The sequence below is a fragment of the Lepisosteus oculatus genome, chromosome 1, assembly GCF_040954835.1.
Source record: "Lepisosteus oculatus isolate fLepOcu1 chromosome 1, fLepOcu1.hap2, whole genome shotgun sequence".
Taxonomy (NCBI): Eukaryota; Metazoa; Chordata; class Actinopteri; order Semionotiformes; family Lepisosteidae; genus Lepisosteus; species Lepisosteus oculatus.
Window position 1 is genome coordinate 78,326,018 of NC_090696.1, and position 22,399 is coordinate 78,348,416.

General features: G+C 44.8%; 2 protein-coding genes across 11 annotated transcripts in view; one reads left to right on the forward strand and one right to left on the reverse strand.

The window, feature by feature from the left end:
• The window catches only part of fip1l1a (FIP1 like 1a (S. cerevisiae)), a 37,644-nt gene extending 17,592 nt beyond the window's left edge, over window positions 1-20,052 (forward strand). For 5 of the 6 annotated variants that reach the window (XM_069193996.1, XM_069193995.1, XM_069193985.1 and 2 more), the window contains 7 exons: window positions 2,780-2,806; window positions 3,772-3,826; window positions 5,926-6,132; window positions 10,826-10,881; window positions 12,229-12,448; window positions 18,199-18,342; window positions 19,407-20,052. In XM_069193996.1, coding sequence (XP_069050097.1) covers window positions 2,780-2,806; window positions 3,772-3,826; window positions 5,926-6,132; window positions 10,826-10,881; window positions 12,229-12,448; window positions 18,199-18,342; window positions 19,407-19,554 — 857 coding nt within the window. In that variant the 3' untranslated portion in view covers window positions 19,555-20,052. The remainder of the gene's footprint in view (window positions 1-2,779; window positions 2,807-3,771; window positions 3,827-5,925; window positions 6,133-10,825; window positions 10,882-12,228; window positions 12,449-18,198; window positions 18,343-19,406) is intronic. The other variant, XM_069194002.1, reaches the window with a different exon arrangement.
• Window positions 20,053-20,651: 599 nt separating this feature from the next.
• The window catches only part of lnx1 (ligand of numb-protein X 1), a 65,592-nt gene continuing 63,844 nt past the window's right edge, over window positions 20,652-22,399 (reverse strand). For all 5 annotated transcript variants that reach the window (XM_015345922.2, XM_015345921.2, XM_015345923.2 and 2 more), the window contains 2 exons: window positions 22,145-22,303; window positions 20,652-21,453 (listed from right to left, as the gene is read on the reverse strand). In XM_015345922.2, the coding sequence (XP_015201408.1) occupies window positions 21,318-21,453; window positions 22,145-22,303 (295 nt within the window). In that variant the 3' untranslated portion in view covers window positions 20,652-21,317. The remainder of the gene's footprint in view (window positions 21,454-22,144; window positions 22,304-22,399) is intronic.

The following is a 22,399-nucleotide window of genomic DNA, read 5'->3' on the forward strand; positions in this document are numbered from 1 at the left end:
GAGAGGTGCCCTCCGGGCGTAGAGATGCCAAGGAGCAGATGCCCTCATTCCCTCCACTGCTGTCTGTCAGGCGCTAATGAGCTTGTGAAGGAGCCGGGAGGCGTGTGGTCACCTGGTTCTGCGATTGTATCGACACCCCCAGGATGATTCGGCTCTCTTCGTCAGGCCTCTGCGCTTTGGTAAACCCAGTCTTGGGTGGAATCATTATAAAACAAACATTCTCATGCAGTTATTTTTAGAGTGGTAAAAGTGAGCTCGTCTTTTGTGGTTAAAAAGGAATATTCACTGTTTTTTCACCACCATCTGTTATAACATCGACACCGCTTTTCGTGACGGCTTGCATCTCCAGTTTGTTCCCGGTGACGTTTGCCTTATTTCTCCACATGTAGGAAGGTCGTATAGAGACATTGCAAGGCTGCTGCACAGTTAATGTTGTTGGGTGCCGTCCTGGTCAAATATTTAAATGGCAGGGAACAATCCTAGATCTGTGTCTTGTTTTCTGTATTCAGAAAAACACGTGTTATGTTTCCCTTAAGAAATCTCTCAACGGTTTCACATTGTGTCTATAGAATAAAATGTGCACATTGGCTTTCTGCATTGATTTTGATAAAAGCTCCATTTTACGCATAATTAAAAGTATTTTGTAGTTGTGGACTGACTGAAAAAAAAATAGACAGCTTAATGCAGAGATTAATGAAGATTTATTGAAGTAGATCCTTGTTTTAAAAACAAGATTTAAGCTCCCTTACATTGTCAAGGACTTTAGAGGTTATTTTGGTTTAGTGCCTTATAGATTTTCCCATTTTTTTTAAACTGAATGCCCAAAGGTGCTGGATCACCCCAGTCGGCACCATTTAATCTGGAGAGCAGCCACATAAATGTGCATTGATTAGTTGTATGTGTGGGAGTATTAGGTAAATATAAAAACTATTGTATAATATTTGTAGCTTCTCACATTATTCTTTATATGAAAATGTGTTGTCATGAGCATTTGTTTCTTAAATGCAATATAAGCACATTCTAATTGAGTGCGATTTTGCATGGAAGAATTTAGAGAGCTAGCATTGCCTGCTCAGAGGTTTTGATAGGCACAGCAACAGAAGGTCTGTTAAAAGTCAGCCAGAGAGCTCCTTCTTCAACGACTTGCCTTCTGAAGGGTCTCGGGATGTGTTTGAATCGCTGTCAGGAGGGTCCTGTCGAAATAACAAAGATCTGCATAGGAATCCCAGAAACAATCGACAGGAAAAATCGGGGATCCAGAGCCCTTTCCCATGTTGATTGTTTTGCCTGGTTTTCTCTTTTTTTTTCCAAACTGAAAAGCTTGGATTCAAACCGAGTTTCTGAATAAGACTGTCTCCAGCAGATTAAAGGCATTATAATTGCTGCTTTAGGAATTCACCTCATCAAATGATAGCTGTCTTAGTATCTGGACAGTGATGAGGACTTTTGGCTTACTTCCCAGGCAATTACCAAAATTCAGCTTCATCGTACCACTAGAAATATGTGAGGTGATTACTCAGCGTCATGTTTTTTGGATGTTTTATCAAGTGAGAAGATGAGCAATAAAAAAGATTGTCAGACGTGAGCTTTAATGTTTAGTATTTAATGTTACATAAAGAATTGTACTTTTCAGTGCTGTACATCATGTCGGTGGTCATGTATGTTTTCAGGTTCTCTATAGGGTAGGATATCCTGTCGCCTTTTGTGTCAGACGGTTGCTTGTCATACCAGGAGATGGTGATGTTGTTTTAGGACATTTAAATTTGCAAACAGAAACTAGTTTTGCATTTATTGATTTTGCTTACTTTTTATGCTAATATTTATTTTTATTTTTTTTCTTGTTTCATTGCAAGTACTCTTTTACCCAGAATAACATCCTCTGTTCTTAAATATGAGACACATCTGGGCCTTGTCTGAAAAAGAAACGCAGTAAATTGCTACCAGATGCTGTTTCTCTAGTGCTACACATTTGAAACTGATTGTGCCTCCATATTTCAAAGGCCCTTCTGCAAACCTATTGATCTAATGGAGTCAGAAAAAGAGACACTTATGCATTTTATCTTTCTTAAGAAAGGCCATTTCTGTGTCATGTACACATTTCAGTTTTCATTGTCAGCTTCCCAGTTTAAGATTAGCCGGGTCGATAGGAAAACTAATTTGCACAGCAAAGTGAAGTTCATCCTTTATTAGCAGTATGTGTAAAGTGCATTAACCCATCTGGTTAAACTTTCTTAAGTTTCGATGGGTCAGCGTAATACCTGCTTCTCCCTATGCAAATCAGTGGCTTCAGATTTCGCATTTACATAAGATCTTGGCCATGGCTTTAAAGTGATGATGATTTGTGGTTACACAACAATCCGAGTTGATGAAAGCCTCTATTGTCATATCATGAAGCTATCCTATTTCATTAAATAGTACATGGAGCAGCCGTTCCTCGTTAACCTTTAGATCATGTGTAATGTTTTGAGCTGTTGAATGGGGAAAAAAGACAGTATTAAAATCCTGTTTGTATTTAGTTCAATCACACAAGGAAAGGGGCTTGTTTTTATGTCTTCATGTCTTCTAGGTATTCACCCTTTCCTTAGAAAGACCCGTGGCTTCTCCAAGAATCTGCAGTGGGGGTTTTAAAGTGCCATTAATAAAATACCACTCTGCAATTTCATTTTAAGCACTAAACCGTCTTGCTCTTGCTGTTTTTGTATTTATTTTATTCAAGATTGTGTGTTGTGTATGGATAAGAAGCCCTTTCTTTAACACATCCTTGTTTTTTTTCTTGCAGGAATACCTATTACCGTTCCACCTCCAGGTACAGTTTTTTAAGCTGTCGATAATAATTCCACTTAACATGTGCCCTCAGGATGGGGAGACTGGTAGCAGTAGTAAGAGCAGGAGCCTTAGCTGGAAATGCTGTGGATGCCTTTAAGTATAATAGTTTAGGCTTTGAAAAGTTGTTGGTGAGATTTAACGTGTGCTTTTAAAGCGACAGTAACAGATCCCCCTGGGAGTCACAGGGCCTGCTCCCAGACTGGCTGCTGGTTTAAAGGTGATGAGCAGCAGGGTCTGTATCTCCTGTCTGTGAGCTGCCATGGGGAAGGCTAGACCATACCAAACTGCAGGCTTTGACTTTTTGCAAAACAGCATAATAACAGTAAAAAAGCTTACACTACAAGCCATGCTGAGCAGTGGTGTTGTGCTGTTTTAGAGTGCTGAGTCAGCTCTTCTAGGAATCTTCAGTTTTACTTTGTTCAGCTCTGTGTGAAAACTTATGTAATACTAACTTATTAATTGTAGCATGTGCCCCTGCATTCAGCAGGGCAAAGGACATCTGTATTTCCTTACTGAAGTACTTTATTTTTCCTAAGAGAACTACAGAAGTTCTTTTTTATTCTTCCCTTGATGCCTTTTAAAAATGCTCCAAAGCTGTGCTGGATTATCTGCTTCATTGCAGAGACAATTATCTGACCTCTGAGCTGACCAGACCTGAACAGATTTTTTCAACTAGTTTTCTTAGGCTAGCTAATCCTGTTTGTGGAAAGTATACATTCAAAGGACGGATACTGACTGCTTCTTTGCACCTGTGTGTGAGTGGGCGTGGCCATGTGGGGATGGGCTTGGTTGAGTGTGGCTGTGTGTGGATGGGTATTGTTTGGTGTCGTGGGCATGGTCGAGTGTGGATGGGTGTGGTTGGGCATAGCTGGCGAGGAGAAGCATGTTTGTGTGACTGGTGAGCAAGATGACGAGCAGAGACTGAGCAGCCTGTTTGTGTTTCAGGTTTCCCTCCTCCGCCAGGAGCTCCTCCACCATCCCTTATTCCAACCTTGGATGGGTAAGTGTGGATGAACCTGCAGTGTCCTTGCAGAACTCAGAACCCGGAGAATTAGTATTCATTCTGAAAGTGAGAGGGGTGACTATATCTCTGCCCTCTATGTGTTTGTGAGTTGGACTTGTAGCTGTGCTGACAAGAGTCGTCTGAGCTCAAGTACTGAACTGTTGCTCGGTTTGAGTCTCAAATGAAGTCCTGAAGGGTATCACTGATCAGTCGGTATAGATATGGACACGTAAGCAGTATTAACTGATTTACTCAGGAGCAGCATTGATGCTTGTGGTTGTGTTGAGTTGTTATCATCTATGGCTGGGTGAGGGACTCCTCCCAGGAGCTCCTCTCATCCAGCTCGCTCCCACAGATTGTTTTCTATGTGCCGTGTCATGGAAATATTATTTTTTTAAGGATCACTTACTGACGTCAGACAGCTGCCAATTCTCCAGACTCATCTCTGGAAGAATAAACAGTTTATCCCCCTAGGTTTGTCCAATTTGGTAAAATTGTCCGGGTCCGGATGGAGTTTCAGCAGCCGTCCGCACTCAGGTTTGTGATCCCGGACGAGCCCCCAAATTGAGTCTCTGATGCTCTTTGCAGAGTGGCAACAGGGCTCCCAATATTGCAATATTGAAATAAAGACCTTACTCAGGTGAGAGCTCTCTCTTGTGGCTTCCTTGAAAATTAATATTTCCATGACAGCCGTCGTGCAGGATCTCGTCTTCTTCTCGGTCTCCTGAGATTAGGTCAGTGTCTCCTTGGACCGCGGGGTCTGCGCTTCTTCCACGTGTTCTGACCCGTCATTTCCCCGTCTGATGTTGGTTAATCGGAGCAGACATCTTTTGCGCTCTGGGCTGTCTCTAGTTTCAGAATTGCTGAGCACTCCGGTCAAAGATTTTCCTTCAAAGGAACAGTATAGTGTGATAGCTTAATCTTCCAGGAGCATTCTTCCAGTTTTTTACATTTGGTTTTCTGTTAATTCACCCAAGTACAAGTAATACTTGGCATCCAACTGGTTTCCCTGGAAGTTTGTATTTCTTAAACGTAATTTTATTTTTATGAAGATTGTTTTCACATTTGAGCTTTGTGTAAGTGAGGCTCATACATATTCCATGTTGGTCTTATCTTATCCTTAGTTCTTTGAGCCATCCAAAGGTTATTTTGTGATGTCAGACATATTCTCATATCTAGTTCTATACATTTTCTAAGGAAGTGTCTTTGGAATTTGAATGGCTTGTCCTGATACATGCAGATGTGAGGGTCAGTGGCACCTCGAAATCCTGATTGTTCTTTAGACTGGACCTTGTGCAGTTTTCCCAGTTTCCTGTTTGTGAGCACCTTGTGAAGTTGAAGGTTACAGGCAGTAAGGTAAATGGGCGCTAATTGTCTTTAGTCTTTCTAGTGCAAACCTGTTTCTTCTGCATTGTTCCAATCGTCAAGGATTTTCTTTTCGATTCGTGGACTCTGTGGAAATGTGCAGCAATGCCTTTGACAGCCCGTCTTCTGCTTCAGCATTCCTGAAATTGATCATTGTGGCTCCTCCCAGTCTTCATGTCCACGACCATGTATTTCTCTCCTCTGAGGGAGGGGCTGGCTGGATCAGAGTTCCCCGGGGAACTGTGAAGTAAAAACAAGAGGCAAAGGGAAGGTGTATGCTGCTAATAACTAGATGGGGCAGAAGAGTAAACCTGTGAGAAAGCAGAGAGAGCAGGTGACTCTGCTGGAAAGTAGCAGTGGGCAGGACACAGAGGAGAGGAGGGTGAAATGAAGACATGGGCAGCAGTGACAGGGGTGACCACGGACAGCCTTTCATCCAGTGTTTGTCTGTGTATTGCCCGATAAAGGTGTGTCCAACGCGTATTAGATGGGAATAACACTTTTCTCCTTTATTTAGGTATTTGAACGCAATGGCCTGAAATTGGTCACTGGGTATTAAGAGGCAGTAATAAACTTCTTTTTCTCTCCTTTTAACTGATTCCAGAGCAGCAAAGTCCTTTTTGCAGTGTTGTACACAGTATTATAAGCAAAATGTTGACTTGAATTCAGAAACGCCCACAAGCACATTGGCGCTGCTGTAACAAGAATTCTCTCACTCTCTTCTCTGACAGCACTGCGAGCATGAAAAGGTTCTACGACCTTTTCCAGTTTCATTCCCTTTCTGGCAGAGAGGGCAGGGCAGACAGCCGGGTATCAGACAGAGAAAGGGACGAGTCGGACTCTCCGCAGAAGAGGAAAGGACAAAAGAGAGCAAAGGCAGGGCGAAGTGTTGAGAGAGAGCGAGACAGAGAAAGACGCCTGTCCGCAGGACGAGAAAGGCAAGAGGAGTAGGGGCAGGGACAGGCATGGGCAGTGGGCTCAGTAGCTGTGGGTTAAGAGTAACAGTGCAGTTAGGAAGTGTCTCTGGTGATATACGCACCAATGCTGTCATAGACTGTGCTCAAAACCTTTAGGGATGATGCCTTAGCATGTGTAGTCTCCCTGGCTAGAGAAAGACAACTGTGAACAGAGTTTATATTAAACTAAACGAACTAAAAGAACAGGCAACAAATCTGATTGAGAACAGGGGGATTTTTCTCTTGGTGACTCTTACACTCTTACTTGGTCAAAATGTTCTGCCAGTAAAGTATATAGAAAGAACTATTTCTCACCTTTCTTTCTCAGTGTAAGCACCTTTAACCTGGATGGGTTTAGTCCATTTGTCCAGTTCACTAGTATTTCACAGATAACCAGTCTTGGCTGGCCTCTGTTTTAGCTCAGTGGCAGAGATGTAATTGTCTCAAATCCGACTTTACAGGCTTTACCAATAATAGTCACACAGGCAAAGCCAGGGCTGTAATTCGGACAGTTCAACCATTCAAACCTGCGGGGTGGATATGTGCAGGATGTTTTTCTCCCCATACAGCAGCAGGGCTACAGTCATTTTGAGTACCAGTTGTCAGTTTCATCCTGGGAGGGTATAAAAACAGAAAAATCATTTTCGGTTTTAGCTGTCCATTTCTTTTTTAATTATTTAGTATGAGCAACCTATCATGGGGGCGATGTCTCCCCTTTTGAAATTTATTCAGGAGGAGAAATGAGCAGCTGCTTCACCAGTTTAATTAAAGGGAACAGACTGTGCAAACCCAGGGTGGAGTCCAGCCAGGGCCCAGGGTTCACGTTCCTGTTTTTACAAACATCATCTTACGAACAGGGTTTTTAATGACCATGCGATTGAACGTCAATTCCTGCAGCGCGGTGTTCCTGGTCAGCGTGCTGGGGCACGGGGGGCAGGGAAGAGCGCCCCCTTCTGATCGACCAATGCCTCTTTTTAGTAGCAGCTTGGTACCTCTGTTCTTTAATGTTTCCCATTTCAACACTGAGCTGGCCCAACTTTTATATCTTCTGTGTGCTGATTGCATCAGGCAGAAGGAGGTAGTGTTGCTGCCCCAGGGCCCACAGTAAGCCAGCATGATGTTGCCTTCTCCAGTCTGGGATCACAGCCCTGGCATTCTGCGTCATCGTGCGTTTGCTGGCAGGATTGTGCTTCCACCTGATAAGAGTCCTACTGTGACGGCGATGGTACTAAGACATGACTTAATCTGGTACTCAGTGAACTGGTGAAGGTTTGATGAAAAAAATACTCTCCAAAAACATGATTTTAAATTATGAAAGAGTCTGACTATGGAAATTCTATTGAGTATAGAATGCATTTTCACATCTAATCTCATCAGGTTATTATCCTTGCCTAATTTAGTGTTATACGAATTCGAATTTTTTTTTGTAATTTAAGTTCTACACATGCATGTTATCAATTTTCTGTTGCTAGCTCTAAAAGGGTGTGTAAGTACATTTTAAGGGTCTCAGTTGTACACCTCAGGTGACTTCTTCCTGTTTCGATCAAAGGGGCAGTGCAGATAACATCAGCAAGACTTCAGTCGGCTTTCTTCTTGCGGGAAGATTGCACAGTGGGAAATCCTTCTTCGGGTTGTGGGTAACTGGAGGCAGCCTGCCTCTTGGTTTTGACTTGCTTTTCTGTATGTAAAAACTTTAAGGATGTTTTCATTTCCTGGACCTTTTGTCAAAACATCCTTCTAGACGTTTCCTTCTGCACCCTGCCAGCCACTCGCAGTTTCTGATGTGGGGACGGTAGTTTCCTCTGTCAGCGCAGGCGGAGACCTTGCTTGCTGCCTCCTGCGGATTCCTGCGCGTGACGTGCACGCGGGGCCGGGCCGGGCCGGGCCGTTCTTCTCGCGCTGCGTGGATCAGGGCTCTCGAGCGCAGCTCTGTCTTCTGCAGGAGTGTAAACTTACGTTCTTCGTTTTGGGACTGAACGTGACCTTCTCAGACCCAACTTGTAGCTTTGAAGTCGTAAATGCAAACTCTGTACCCGAATGCTCTGCGCTGCGTTAGTGAGGCACAGTGCAAGTTTGTTTTCAACTCACGAGTTACAGAATAAGCACTGAAACATCATTTATGCTTTATTAAGTTTTTACCATGTTGTGTTAGATCGGGGATACTCAGTGGGGTGGCTCCTCAGTCCCTAATGCTCTCCAGTCCACTCCATTGCTCAATAGTGCTAATTAGTTAATTGATAGCGAGGCCAATATCGTAATGAGGTAGCCCGTTATCTTAAGACACTGCAGTGGAGCAGACTGGGAGGACTGCATGTTGAAGCGCCTCTGTTACATGTTTGATTGCTTTTCTCCTCCATTCTTCTACGGTCTTCGTGGCCTTGAAAAAACTTTTTCCCCCCTTTGATCCTGAATTTTAATTTTAGACAGAGACACACTTGGCAGATGTACCTCTGTGAAATCTTTAGTTTTTGAAAAGCTCCATTTGTGTGCAACAGTTGAAAATACACAGATGAAGTAGAAAATTTGGTTTATGTTGATTAAAAGAATTGACAGGTTTATAGCATTTAGCCAGTTTAGTTTCAAAGCCAGTGTTTAAAAATTTGAATGGGGTCATTAAGGATCCGTTAGGTGGTAATTAGTTATGCAACAGAAAACAGTTTAATTCTTTACAGCTGCTCAGAGAGGAAGAGTTAAATTTAGACTGTTTTATTGATTTTAAAAATAGAGCAGGAACTCTTCACAGTACCTCATCTGCACACCGTCTAATAGAGTTGGCTACAGCTTAAAGAACAGTGATTGTTAAATCTGAAGCTTATTTGCTCAAGTATATATAGAATAGTGGATTTGAAAAACACCTGTTGGACACACACTTTCTTGGATGGGATTTACGCACCTTATTGCTTTTGCCGGTAGGGTGTGCGGAAGTTTTCAATCGGAAGCCGGATTGAAGCCAGGAAAACGGGCAAAGGTGATGGTGACTGCCAGTGCCAGTAATATAACATTCTTGGATCTGAGCTGCATGTTGCGATTTGAAATCGTGCCAGTCACATCAAACAGCTCAGAGGTACTGCCTTGAAGTTTGAAAAGCCCTTTGATCGTTAAGCTACAAGACTACTGCCCCTAGTTTACTGTTTTTAAAATTTAAATTAATAGACTAGACACCTGTAGCTGTCTGGCTGTTGATGCAGGCTGCCGTGTATGATTGTCTTGGATGGAAACTAATTACTTTTTTTAGCCTGTATATCCCGAAAAACTCAGATGTTTGTAGTTCATGACTTTGAAGAGTTCATTATGAGTTTATCAAGGAGGTTTAATTGTTTTACCTGAAACAAATGCTTAACCATGTGGTGGCTATAAAAAAATTTAAAAGATTTTTTTAAATTAAAAAATGTAAACAAACCACAATATTTTCATTATTCTTCAGAACCTTGTAACTTCACGTTGTGGAGGTGCAAAAAGGAGGATAATATCTATTGTTTCTAGTGATATCATGCTGTGATCCTGCTTGGAATTATATGCCCAGCAATCATAGCTACAGTCATGACACAGTTTACAAACTTAACTTAAAAACTGTTTGTATAATTCCCATAGGATCCCATGTTAAATTTTCTAGCTAGAAAATTTTAAATTTTTGCATTTAAAACAAAAAAAAAACACATAACATACCCAACACTATCCGTACACTAGAACAGAACACAAGCCAATGACATCGACATGTTTTTTCCTCAAAATAGCTCAAACATATAAACAAACCTGAACATCATATACAAAGCAAAAAACAAGAAATGAAATCGCATTAGCCAAAAAAGGGGTATTTCTCAAATTACTTGGTTAGCTGCATAACTTTGGTAAATAAGTTGACAAAACTTGGACTTTTCGGTTTCATAAACTAGATTCAGTTAAGTGACCAGAACAGCCAGATTCAAAGCAACAGAAATGTCTTTTGATCCCTGACCCTCATCCAGTCGCTTAATTATTTTCATATTCTGTGCCATGTTTATTGCTTTAAGTGCTTTCTTTGCTTTCTCAGTGCCACCCTGAGATTTTTCCACACATTTTGGAACCATGACAGATATTTAATGCACAAATAATGCATAATGTAAGAAACGAGTGTGCGCACAATAAGTCTAAATAGTCTGATAAAGTCCCATGAATATGGCGGGTCTGTCTAGATCACAGCTTCCACATATATGCTTCCACTGGCGCTCAGTTCTCTGCTTATGGAGACGCTTTGTTGTAGAGAAAATGTTGTTCGCAGAGTGAAGAATACAGTAGGTATATATTTAGTAGCTACATTGCAGCTAAAATGTGGAAACTGTGGGAGGCTGCATTTGAGTCATTTTTTACTGTGCCGTCCAATAACTTAATTGGATCTTAATAACCATACCTTAATAACCATAATGAATTGAATGTTACTGTTGGATTTCTCAAGCCGATGCATCCATAGCGTGGACCGAGAATAATAGAGACTGGTCTTGTAGAGAGGAGGCAAAGGCTCTGGGCTTTTAACTCGAAGGTTTCGGTTCAGATCAAGAGCAAAGCACTTCATCCTGTTGCTCCTGGAAACCCTCCCCAGCTGAACACATGGGAATAATTGCAAGTTAAATATTTAAAAATACAATTAAAAGGCCTCCGTTTGCGCTAATTGTGCTTATTCCTGTGGTTTTGTTTGCAGTGGACACCCTGCCAGCTATGATGGTCGCACTGTCCCACCATATCCCTTTTCTGCAGGTAAGTGTTAACCCTCACTACCAGGCTGCCAAATGTGTTCAGTGAGCTGTATCTGCGGCACCCGACGACCGCATCTGCTTGTTTAAGTCTTCAGAGTAGTGCAGGGCCAGCTGTAGGAACGACACCTGGAGGGATATTCATTTTCTGTGTCCTGATGGGAACATTTAGTAGGTCACTGAGTGACGTGAGAAAATGCAGATGAGCTGTAATTGAACTGTTATGCAAATTCAGTTAATTGTTGTTGCTCTCTAGAAATTAAAGGGTCTTCAGGCATGTAAAGTTGGTAAAATTGCCATATGGATGAAGTGAAGGCAACGGGGGTATTGTGGGAACTGTTTGATTCAGCACATGCCCTGTAGTTTAAATGGAATACACATTACACATTGCTTTGCATTTGATTGAGCTTTCAACTGTGGAAATCACCACATTGAAATGTTTGAGTTTGGAGCTGCGATCGCGTGCAGGCTGCAAGGGAACAAGTTCAAATTGGAACTGTCGACGGCTGACTTGCCAGTATTTCTGCTGCACTCTTAATTAATTTTAAACGGAGGTGCTGACCTCAGGTGAAGGAAAAGCTGTTCTTGAGAGAAGCAAAAGTGCATTCACAGACATGCGATATCTTAAGTGATTTAATTTGGTTTAGGTTTAACAGGGTACATAATTGTACACCGGTTCATGTATTTCAAAAAATGTTTTCTAGTTGGAAAAAATGTTAAAAGAAAAAAATCTAAAAGGAATATTTTTGCGAGATTGATATCTGAACACCTATGAATCATTTGGATAGCTTTTGCTTTGCCAGTCATGCCTCATTTGTGGGATCTGTTTTTTCTGGAAGCTGACATTATGCAAATCAAGACTGATTGAGACCTAACAATTACTTTCTGTTTTTTAGTTAAATCCTTTAAAGTTTGCAGAATATTCATCGTATAATATGGATACTGGCCATTAACTGGAGATAAACAACTTGGATTTGTTTTGAGGGATCAAGTGTTCACCTTTATGCTCCCTCTCTGCATTCAAAATAGTAGCTGTGAGTTAATTTTGAAGTGGAAACATCCATCAGTTCCCAGTTCCCTAAATCTGTGGTCTGCTGGGGCTCTCGTGCGTCTTTGGCAAGGTGCTGTACGTAATGTACGGCCTGTTCATCAGAGCCGTTGAGCACCTGCCGTTGGACTTAGCTGGGGGTCGGGGTCCCCGGGTGCCGTTCCTGGCGTCCTGTGAAACCTGCTGATGCGGTCGAGGCAGCAGAGCAGCGGCAGGCCGGGGCGCCCGCGGGGGGGAGGGGGGTGTGCGAGGGGCAGCGCGAGCCCCCCCCCCTGAACAGCTGCCGCGCTCTGCGTCTCGCAGCCAGCTACTCCCACGTACCCGGCACGGTTCCCACCTGGTCGACCGTCGTGGACAGCGCGAAGCAGTGGGACTACTACCCCCGCCGGGAGAAGGAGCGGGAGAGGGAGCGCGAGCGCGAGCGGGAGCGGCCCCGGGAGAGAGGCCACGAGCGGGAGCGGGAGCGGGACCGGGAGAGGGAGCGCGACCGGGACCATAGCCCCGCCTCCATGGCGTATAACAGGTCAGTGTGGCCGGCTTGGGGGCTGCAGCTGCACGGGGGGGGCTGCGCATGGGGGGGGGCTGAAGCAGGGAAGATGCGCCCCTGCCAGGTAAGTCCCAGGATGCACCTGTGTCCCAGTGAACTCCCAGAATGCAGCATTCCAAGAACTGTGGTCAATTCCAGCACCCTGCCTCAGCAGCTTTGTGGTTCAAATGAAGGCTTCTTTTCTCCATGTGGTTTAGCAAGTATACACCACGGTGCACAGCGTGTGTCCGTGGATTCAGGCTGGTGGGAATAACCCCACACACTCACCTGTGCATTGTCCTCTTAAGTTTGGTCTTGTATTGCAGCTCACTTTCAGAAACCCTTTTTCTGGCTAGCTGACTGGAAATACGTTCAGGGCTGGGGCTCAGTCTGTAAAGTCCTGGATATGAGATTGATTTCGAGGTCCTGCTGGGATATAGCCTCATGTTGAATTCCTCGCTCCTGTCCCACTTTTAAGTTTTTAAGTTTATTTTCTCCAGGGATCATGTAATGTTTCAGCATTCTTTTTTGGGAATGTGATTACCGGAACGACAGGTGAGATGTGTAGCAGATATTACTCTGCTGGAATTATCCACTGGGGAGGAACAGTTTTTTATTGTGACAGTAAGTGGAAGGCACACTGTGAGGATTCTTAGTGAGGCAGCTAGGTTACATACCAACTTCCTGACAGGCCTGTGTTGAATCGTTGGTAGCGGCACACGTACACATCTGGGAGAGGTTAATAATATGATGACACACTTGATTATTTTGGAAGGTGTGAAACACTTAGACAATAAAAAAATGAAAAGGCAAACTAAAGACTTTAAATTATTGACTAAATTGACTAAAGACTAAAGAAATTATTGGAACGTCACAAATCTTAATCTTCTAAGTAGAATTCAAGTGAGCCTTAATTTAGTTTTTTTAAACTCATAGGCACATGAACGCGAGACAGGAAGCAAGGCAGAGGTGGGGATGTGCTCAGGATCAGGTAGCTCAGTAGTTTGTGGGATCCTGACCAGCTGAGGATCTGTCCTGCGATCTTTGCAGCGTGTCTTCCATTGATATCAGTGAGGTGGAATCAATATTTCTGTTGATTGTTTTACACCAGTCTGTCATAGAAATAGTCACCTCCAAAGATCCCTACTTAGGTTATTAAAGGCATTCTACATAAAACAACTAATTCATGATCAGTTGCTGATGATTTGCTTTGATATGACTGTAGAAACATGAAAATCTTGTTCTGATGACACTTTTGTGAAGATCTGTCTTCATCTTGATCTTTTTTGTTGTCGCTCCTTGAGGTTCATAGTGTTATACTGTTTAGTAAAAACAATAAGGCACATTGCAACCTGTGCACGGTTACTGAAGTTAAACACTGAATGGGCCAGTTTCAGCTGGGGTTCCAAGTGTTACCCTAACCTTTCATCTCTCCATCTCTATGCAAGTTTAGGTCTTGGCAGATGATGCCAGCATGCTCTTGCTCTTAGAAGAGTGTAGTGATTGGTATACTGCTGAAATAGAGGAACTCCAAAACTGAAGTGCAGCTGTCGCAATTAGTGCTTTGTGCACGAATGAAACCAGTCTAATGGGCTGTGCAGCTATCAGAAACAAAAAGGATCCTCAGCTCATGAAATCAGACATACTTGCTTGGTGCTGCCAAACGCTTTTTTCCAAGGAAGGGCGAATGAAACTCCTTCCAAAGCTTGTTTCATTTTGTAAAATATGAAAGCTTCGTTATGCATGATTTATGATGGCTCATTTTTTCTAATTTATCTTTGCATGTAAGTGCTTCTTGAGGCTGTGAAAATCCCTCATAATGAAAACATTAAAAATGTTTTCCTTTGGTAACCTAAATATTTATCCATGTCACCTGCACATCTATGGATTGCATTAACTTCTCTTTGGTTCTAGTCTCTGGTAGGTAGGTGCTCGTAAATTAATCAAAGCAGACTTTGTCTAAACCTTAAGTTTCCATTCTGTAGCCCAGTGCCAAATATAGTGTGCCCCCTGTTCTGTTTGGCTGTTGCATGTTTAATTGTGGATGGACAGGAGCCTTTGTGTGTATCTCAGTCCACTAATATTACAAACGCCCACCTGTTGAAGTCTGCTGTAGTGGCGATGTCGACCACAGCGCGTTGAGATGTTTGTGTGTTACAAATTACAGGGTCAGCGCACGACAGCCAGACCAGCTTCGACATCTGTTTGGCAGGCGGCTTGATCCGCGGCCAGAGAAAGAGAGCTGGTCATTCAAGACTTCCTTGAAATGAACCTTAATGGCTTCCAGGTTCTCCAGAGTCTGCCTGCCAGAATTATCAGAGCCGAGAGGGAGTGGTAGTGGTGGGGGTTCAGGTCTTCATGTGATTAAAATATCTGCCATCTGCAGAAAAGCTGCTGCCACATGGCTGCAGCAAGTGCCCAGAGGTACTTAATCTGAAAAACCTGCTCGCTCAAACTGCAGTGATGGGTGGAAAGGGGGCCTGGCAGTGACAGGTAAGGCAGGAAGATTAATGGATTAGCAGAGGCTAATAAAAACACCTCCAGAAAGAAGGGCAGAGCCTTCAAGCTGACCATGTCTAAAACCTGTTCACCATGCTTCACACTCTGGAATACATGCTAGAAGCACAGCGATTCCGCTTCACGGTCTTGTAAATGTCCATGTCAGCCCTATTCCTGCTGAGGAAAGTCGTTTTCACTCTCAAATGAAGTTAAAGAGTCTAAAGACTGCTTTGAGATGCTGAACAGGGGTCCGAATCAAGAAAATAATCCTACCTTTTTTTAAGCACACTTCACAGATCACCAGTCATTTTTGTTATACGCACCTAATTTGGAATAGCCATTAACACATTTTTCACACGATCTCTGCTGTCTTGGCTGTCGGGTACGAACCCTGCAGCCTCACACAAGACGGAATGAGGGCATGGACCGCTGACTGGCGGAGACGGGCCCCATGCAGACAGAACCTCTTGCCTGTAGGCGCCCGGGAGGCCACAGGGGTTGCTATGTCTCCAATAGCTGGGAGTACCCTGTACAACTGATCTGCTCTTGGAGGTCCTCTGCCGATTGTGTTTGATCGCTTGGAGAATCACGGTTGCATTCGACTAGTCACTCGCCCCAAGCTTGAACCCGTGGCCATCCAGCACCTTTACCAAAAAGGGGACCCCAAAAAAAGCCCTTTTACTCTGTATTTCTCCATTTACCTTTCCACCTCTGGAAGGGAAGATGTTCTGTGTCGTTTTAGCATGTTCACAAAAAACTACTCTGGCACTCATTAGCCATCTGTTGGGCTGACACGGCAATCTTTTCAGTGAAGTGAAAAAGTTCTGGCCACCCTTGTTCGTAAGCCCCAGAAGCACGAGAACAGTGACCCGCTGCAGGTGTGCTTGGGAACAGGGTAGTTGCCACACATTCACCCACTTCCCACCAACATCTTCTGTCGCTGTTCTGCATTAAGTGAATCATTTGTTTGTGACTACAATCTCAACATTTCGGTGTTTGATCTCCGCTCAAGAGGAAGTTCAGCTGAAGGGTCTTCTGTTCTCCTAAAATCCGTCTGCCACTTGTCTCCCCTTTGCTTTCTATTTCAGTCTCTTCGTTTGCAGCCTTCAGCTGCACGTTTCAGAGCGTGGAGAAAATAGCCACAGGCCTCCAGCTTGCAGGAAATCAAGAACAAGCATGTGCACAGCAGATAGTTGTGTACAATGTTCTTAATCCCCTGTGAATGTTATTTGCAGTCAAGCAAGGAATCATTTCCAATCGGAAATCTTCTCCTTCTTCCATTACTCCTGCAGTGCTCTGAAACATGCCGGACTGGCTACCAGTTTGAAACCTTTACTGGAAAAATTGAAGTGGTTCGTTTTAAGTGTTCTGTAAAAATATTTTTAATCTGTTTTATTTAGTGCCTTTGATAGTATTTACAAGCTTAGGGAAAGCTGTTTCTTTTTCTTTAGTATCTGTTTAAACTATATGATTTGTTAAGTAAAAGGTTTGGGATTTTATTTTTCATCTCATTAATTTTTTGCTTGTGAGAGAAGTGTTTTATGATGTACTTTTGCTGAGCAGTGGAAGAACAAATTTCTACAGCACAAAAATGATGAATTATGCTGTGAAGTGATCATTTTTGTTCTGAAACACAGGTTCAGAGACTAAAGATGAGAAAGGATCACATCACACTTCATTATCTGAATATTTTATCAGTCTAATCACTGACTAGTTAAAGATGTTTCTTTCCAATTTAAAGAAAATCGCTGTGCTAAATTACAGTTTTACAACTTATGTCTTGAATTTATAAAGAAAAATAAAAGGGAAAGATATTAATTATAGAATGTGATGCACCCTGGAGGACAGAGTCTGTCTGAGATCTGTCTGAGTAATTTATGTAAAGATCTGTAGCAAAGTTATTAATTGCAGAAAGTTTAAAGTCTTTCAGTTTTCTTTTTGGAGTCTCCAGCTGTTTGGTGCATCCGTGTGCTTGGCCATTTGGTGTGCACTTGTCTAAGTAATGTATAGCTGATGTCGGGCAAGTGAAGTGGCCGTTTGCATAGAGTACATGCTTCCAGACAAGTGGTTTCAATATTTGAGGATAGGACACTGTCCAGCTGGCTTTAAATGAAAGTGATGCCTTTCCTTTGCAGTGGTTGTGTGGCACAATTATATTAGGTGATCAGAACATACAGTGGATAAGATCTCATTGTTCTAGATCCAGTTTCTGTTGTGATAAAAAAAGTAGCCTATAGCACATTTCACTGTCAGTGTAAGGAGAAATAAGTTGTTAATTTCAGAGTGAGCAAATACCCCTTTCAGGCCCCTTGTAAGGATGATTAGGTTTCTTCAGTTTCCTGTCTGAACTTGGCAGGAGCAGTCTGCGTATTCCTTAAAGTGACACTAGTCGGACAGTTATAGTAATACATGTGGTGCAGCTTGGTTTGATTGAAAGCCATTATCATCTTCGACGCTTCTTTCTAATTCCTTTAAGAACTGATAAACAGCTTATCCCTTGGTCAGACTGTTAGGCTCAGCAGCAGTTAAGAGGTTTAGTGTGTTGTGCTGGAAACCACTTTATTCCTCTCTGCTCTGGCTGTCCTCCGCTGGCTGATTTGAGGAATAAGGGACTGGTGACCCTGTGTGGTTGTCCCGAACAGGAACTGAGTTTGGGATGATACAGTAAAATGTGCAAAGTTATTCTTCTTTTAGTCGGCAGAAAAAAAGGTAAATTGCTCCATACCGATGTGTTCTTGGTGCTCTGTCATTTCAGGGGTCCTCACAGTTATGAGAATAAGGACAGACCCTCAAGTTCTTTATGTGAGACGCTCCCAGTCTCCACCTGGATTGGGAGCAGTTGTGTGAGTTCAGCAGTGACAGTGATGCTGAAGATCGAAGGCTTGATTATTCTCTAAAGCTAAAGAAAGTCCTTCACAGCCATCTCATTTTCTGGCTGACCCTGTGCTGCAGAAGTGTGCATCAGTAATCGACTGTCACCTTCTTAGTGCAGGAAGTGTGTTCATGACCCGTTCAAACGTGAAGCTTATGGCACGTACGGGGAGGATACCTGTGTCCGTTTCAATGGTGAAATTGCGAACTGAATCTTCTTTGGAAAGCTGGAAGCTCTCACTCCTGGCCCAGATATTGGCATACAGCCACCAGGACTGCTTGCACACGTAGTGAAAGGTGTGACCTGGTACTTTTCCTTGCACTGGCCTCTGGTTTGCGCCTGAAAGCCTCTCTCTGCCGCGTGTCTGTGCCCTCAGCGATGACGAGCGGTTCCGGTACCGAGAGTACGGGGAGCGGGGCTACGACCGTCACCGCGAGAGGACCAGCCGGGAGAAGGAGGAGCGGCACCGGGAGAGGAGGCACCGGGACAAAGAGGAGAGCCGCCACAAGTCCTCTCGCAGGTGCGCAGGGAGGGGGGCTCTTCCTTCAGGAGACGGGGCGCCGCCCGGGGAGGAGGGCTCTTCCTTCAGGAGATGGGGCGCCGCACGGGGAGGAGGGCTCTTCCTTCAGGAGATGGGGCGCCGCACGGGGAGGGGGGCTCTTCCTTCAGGAGATGGGGCGCCGCACGGGGAGGAGGGCTCTTCCTTCAGGAGATGGGGCGCCGCACGGGGAGGAGGGCTCTTCCTTCAGGAGATGGGGCGCCGCACGGGGAGGGGGGCTCTTCCTTCAGGAGACGGGGCGCCGCCCGGGGAGGAGGGCTCTTCCTTCAGGAGATGGGGCGCCGCACGGGGAGGAGGGCTCTTCCTTCAGGAGATGGGGCGCCGCACGGGGAGGGGGGCTCTTCCTTCAGGGCGATGGGGCGCCGGGCGGGGAGGGGGGCTCTTCCTTCAGGAGACGGGGCGCCGCGCGGGGAGGGGGGCTCTTCCTTCAGGAGACGGGGCGCCGCGCGGGGAGGGGGGCTCTTCCTTCAGGAGACGGGGCGCCGCGCGGGGAGGGGGGCTCTTCCTTCAGGGCGATGGGGTGCTGCACTGGCTGGCCTTAGACTTCACGCTGGGCTGCTCAGATGATCTGTTCCATAGCCAGGAACTAGGAGCTTCTAATCTGCAGGGAAGCATGTTTACAGCAACCCAGTTCTGAACCAGGCACTCCGCTTGGTGTCCGTGACAGAAAATTCACTGGCCTTTTGAAGTCTGTGTTTTGGAAAACTGTGCCTAATGATGAGTCCAGTATTCTGTGCCTGAACTGGAGCCAAGCAGTGGCACGTTACCACTGCCCTGCCACCGGAGCTGGTTCACGCTGACATCGGGACACTGCAGGTGTGTCGTGATTGCCGAGGTCCGCAGATGTGCGTTATGGCCAGCGTGTCAGTAAGGCTTTGGAACAGTCGCTCAACCAGCCTGCAGCCGGAGGTCTTTGTGGTGGAGATCGGAGCCGGGGGAGGCGGTTCCTCGGCTGCGGGGAATGGCGCAGGTGCAGGTGAGCGGTGCTCCCGGCCTCGCTCACACACTCTCGCTCTGCCCCACAGCAGCAGCAGGCGGAGGCACGACAGCGAGGAGGGGGACGGGCACCGGCGGCACAAGCACAAGAAGTCCAAGAGGAGCCGCGAGGGGAAGCCGGCAGGAGAGGAGCACTCCGCGGAGCAGGAGAACTCCGAAGCCGGGGGCCTGGAGTGAGGGAGGGCTGGGGGCTGTGTTTGTATCCTGTCGAGTGCTACTAAGTTCTAACATTATCAAAAACAAAATACTGGAAAGATACCAGTTTTATTTCTTAATTCTGGGAAGTTTTCAACACTGGTCGGAACCGCAGACTTGTATTAAAATATTTTGTTGTTTTGGTGCATGAAGCACTATGAAAATATGATAATTTGTCGAATAAAAAAAAGCGAGCTTTTGATAATTTTTTTGTTAGCGGTCATTTTTCGGTCAGTTTGTGCTGGGCTGGAAGTGTTGGACACTGCAGCAGTTAAACCACTGCATGTCTCACCAAGAGGCCACCTTCTGGCGTGGTGCTGAGCCCTTTTCTCTTTCCTTTCAGTTATTTTAACAATTAGATCACTCATGGAAAAACTAAATCCGAGGCTCGATTAAATGTCTTTGAACTGCTAGCAGCTTAAGGAAACATTGTGTATGACTATGACCAGCACAATAAAGCTGTTAAAACGTTTCAGTTTATGTAGTCTGCACCTTCAAGTACAGCAAAGATATAGAACACTTATTTTGTGAATATATTTTGCTTTGCTTTGTAGCTAAAGTAACTGTGATACAGCTATTCCTACTGCCCCAACAAAATCATTTTATATTTTTATCATTAGAAGTCCGTTAGACTGAGACCATACTAGAAAATCAGATTTTCTCTTAAAGGGAGCTGGTAATGATTGACCTCTTTGGTTAAGTATTAAATAGATGTAAAATTGAAAAAACAAGGTCAGGCACTATAGTCTGTGTGCTGTAATATTTTGTTTTTTGAGTGTTTCTAAAGCATATGCAGTATGTTTGATATCACATTTAATTTCTTCCACGCAGTATCCAGTTACTTCTTCATAGTGTGTGTATGGGCACATGCAGCCTTTGTCACAGATGGGCAGCAGTAGTTATCACAGGCTTTTGAAGTTATCATCTGTTCTTTCAAAGTGAACCTGATTCACATATTCAAATTCCTCAAAGTCATTGACAACGGCAACCCATCTTCCACATGAATAGTGACACGTAAACTGGAAACCACAAGTTTAAACTGCAGGGGAGTGAGGAATAGGCAGGCATAAGCACACAGCTTTCTCTCCTTTTCCAGAACTTTATTTTTTTTTTTACCAAACTTAGCATCAGATATATTACATAGGCTCAAGCAATTAAAACAACTGGAAGTAAACACCATATCAAACAACTTCTCAGAGATTGGAACTTCCACAGATAAAGACAGAAAAGTTTTTCACAAGTATGAAAATCAGTAAGGCCTCCATGATAATGTCACATCTGCACAGATTAAGAACACATCTACTGAGGTTGTTTAAGAATGTTGCAGCTGCATCGCCAAGTGTCCCCCCGTTTCTCAACAGATGATGAAATGGAAACCACTGCAGTACGGACGATAAAAAGACCCACTGTATTGTTTAAAAGGCCATTTAAAAAGAATACAAGTGCTTGAATCTGTATGTTCAGACAGCAACATTTACAGTAAGTAACGTGAGTCCAATGAGATGCATATTCTAACGTATAACTGTAGTTAGCAACGTGCTCCCTCCCAGCTTCCCCTGGATTGTCAGGACAGCAGAACCCGTGGAGCTGCTCAGCACAGTGCTTCGGACGTTCGTACCGGGACGTTGCCTGGCCTGCGGTGCTGGTGCGCTCCTCCCTGTGAGCTCCAGGCAAAGCGAGTGGCGGCTGTGCGGCGTCTCTTCGGAGCCCCCCGCGGCAGCTCGGCTCCGGCCGGCTCCTGCCTCCTATAGGAGGCTGCCGGGCCAGGACGCGATCGTCAGCGTGACCCTGCCGCGCAGCTCCTTCAGCATCCTGACGAGCGCCGTGTGCGTCATCCCCGAAGTGCTCTTCCCGTTGACCTCCAGCAGCAGGTCGCCGCACCTGAGAGGGGAACAGGGGGTGTCAGAAGGCCATTTTCAATCAGAAATAACCATCCCGTCTCCTGCTCTCATGTGGCAGTTAAACCAGTGGAGGATTGAAGGGTATCTGCTTTCCAACACCCCCCTCCAGTAGCTGAAACTCCTCCACATGCTGAGGATATATTTGGGGAAATGAGAGTGCAGGAGAAGCTGATCAGGGTCGTCAAGCTCACTAAGTCTCACGTGGCATAACCCACATGGACGAGCACTGATTTTACTCTCCCTTGTGTTACTGAGTTACTTGTAATAGTCCCTTGTATTACTACCTTGTATGCTGGTTGTGAAAGAGTAAAGGTGAGCTAATGCGATGCAAGTATGCAAAGACTGAACGAAAGTTGCTTTCCAACTACAAGTCAAAAGAAAATGAGCCACACGCTGGAAAAGCGGATTTTGTTCTGTTTGTCATGATTGGATGTGGGATCGCTGGCGGCCTGTCTTTTTGTGTCTTGCCCTGTTGCTACCGCTGAGCCAGTGACCGGGCGCCAGCTCTGTCCTCACATACCCACTCACCTGCTCTCTCTCCACCGGGGCCTTAAAGGCCTGGCCATAGGCACGGCGCGGTCCATCTCACACGCACGCCGTTTAATACTGAACCAAAATTGCTAAACCAATTAATACAAAATTGTCATTATTTTACTGGTGCAAAGGCGTACCTTATCCTGCCGTCGTTGTAAGCCGGCGTCCCTTCCACAATAGACCTGATGTAGAACGGCTGGGTGCAGTTCTTCTCCTCGTAACCTCCCACGATGCTGAAGCCCAGGCTGCCCGACGTGTTCCGCCTCAGGACGATATCTTTACAGCAGGACAGGTACCTGGGAACGCAAGAGATCGGAAACGTTGCCGACATGCAACTTAATCCGGTGGAAAAGGTGTGTTGTCTTTGTGTCGATGTTTAAACTGAACCATAT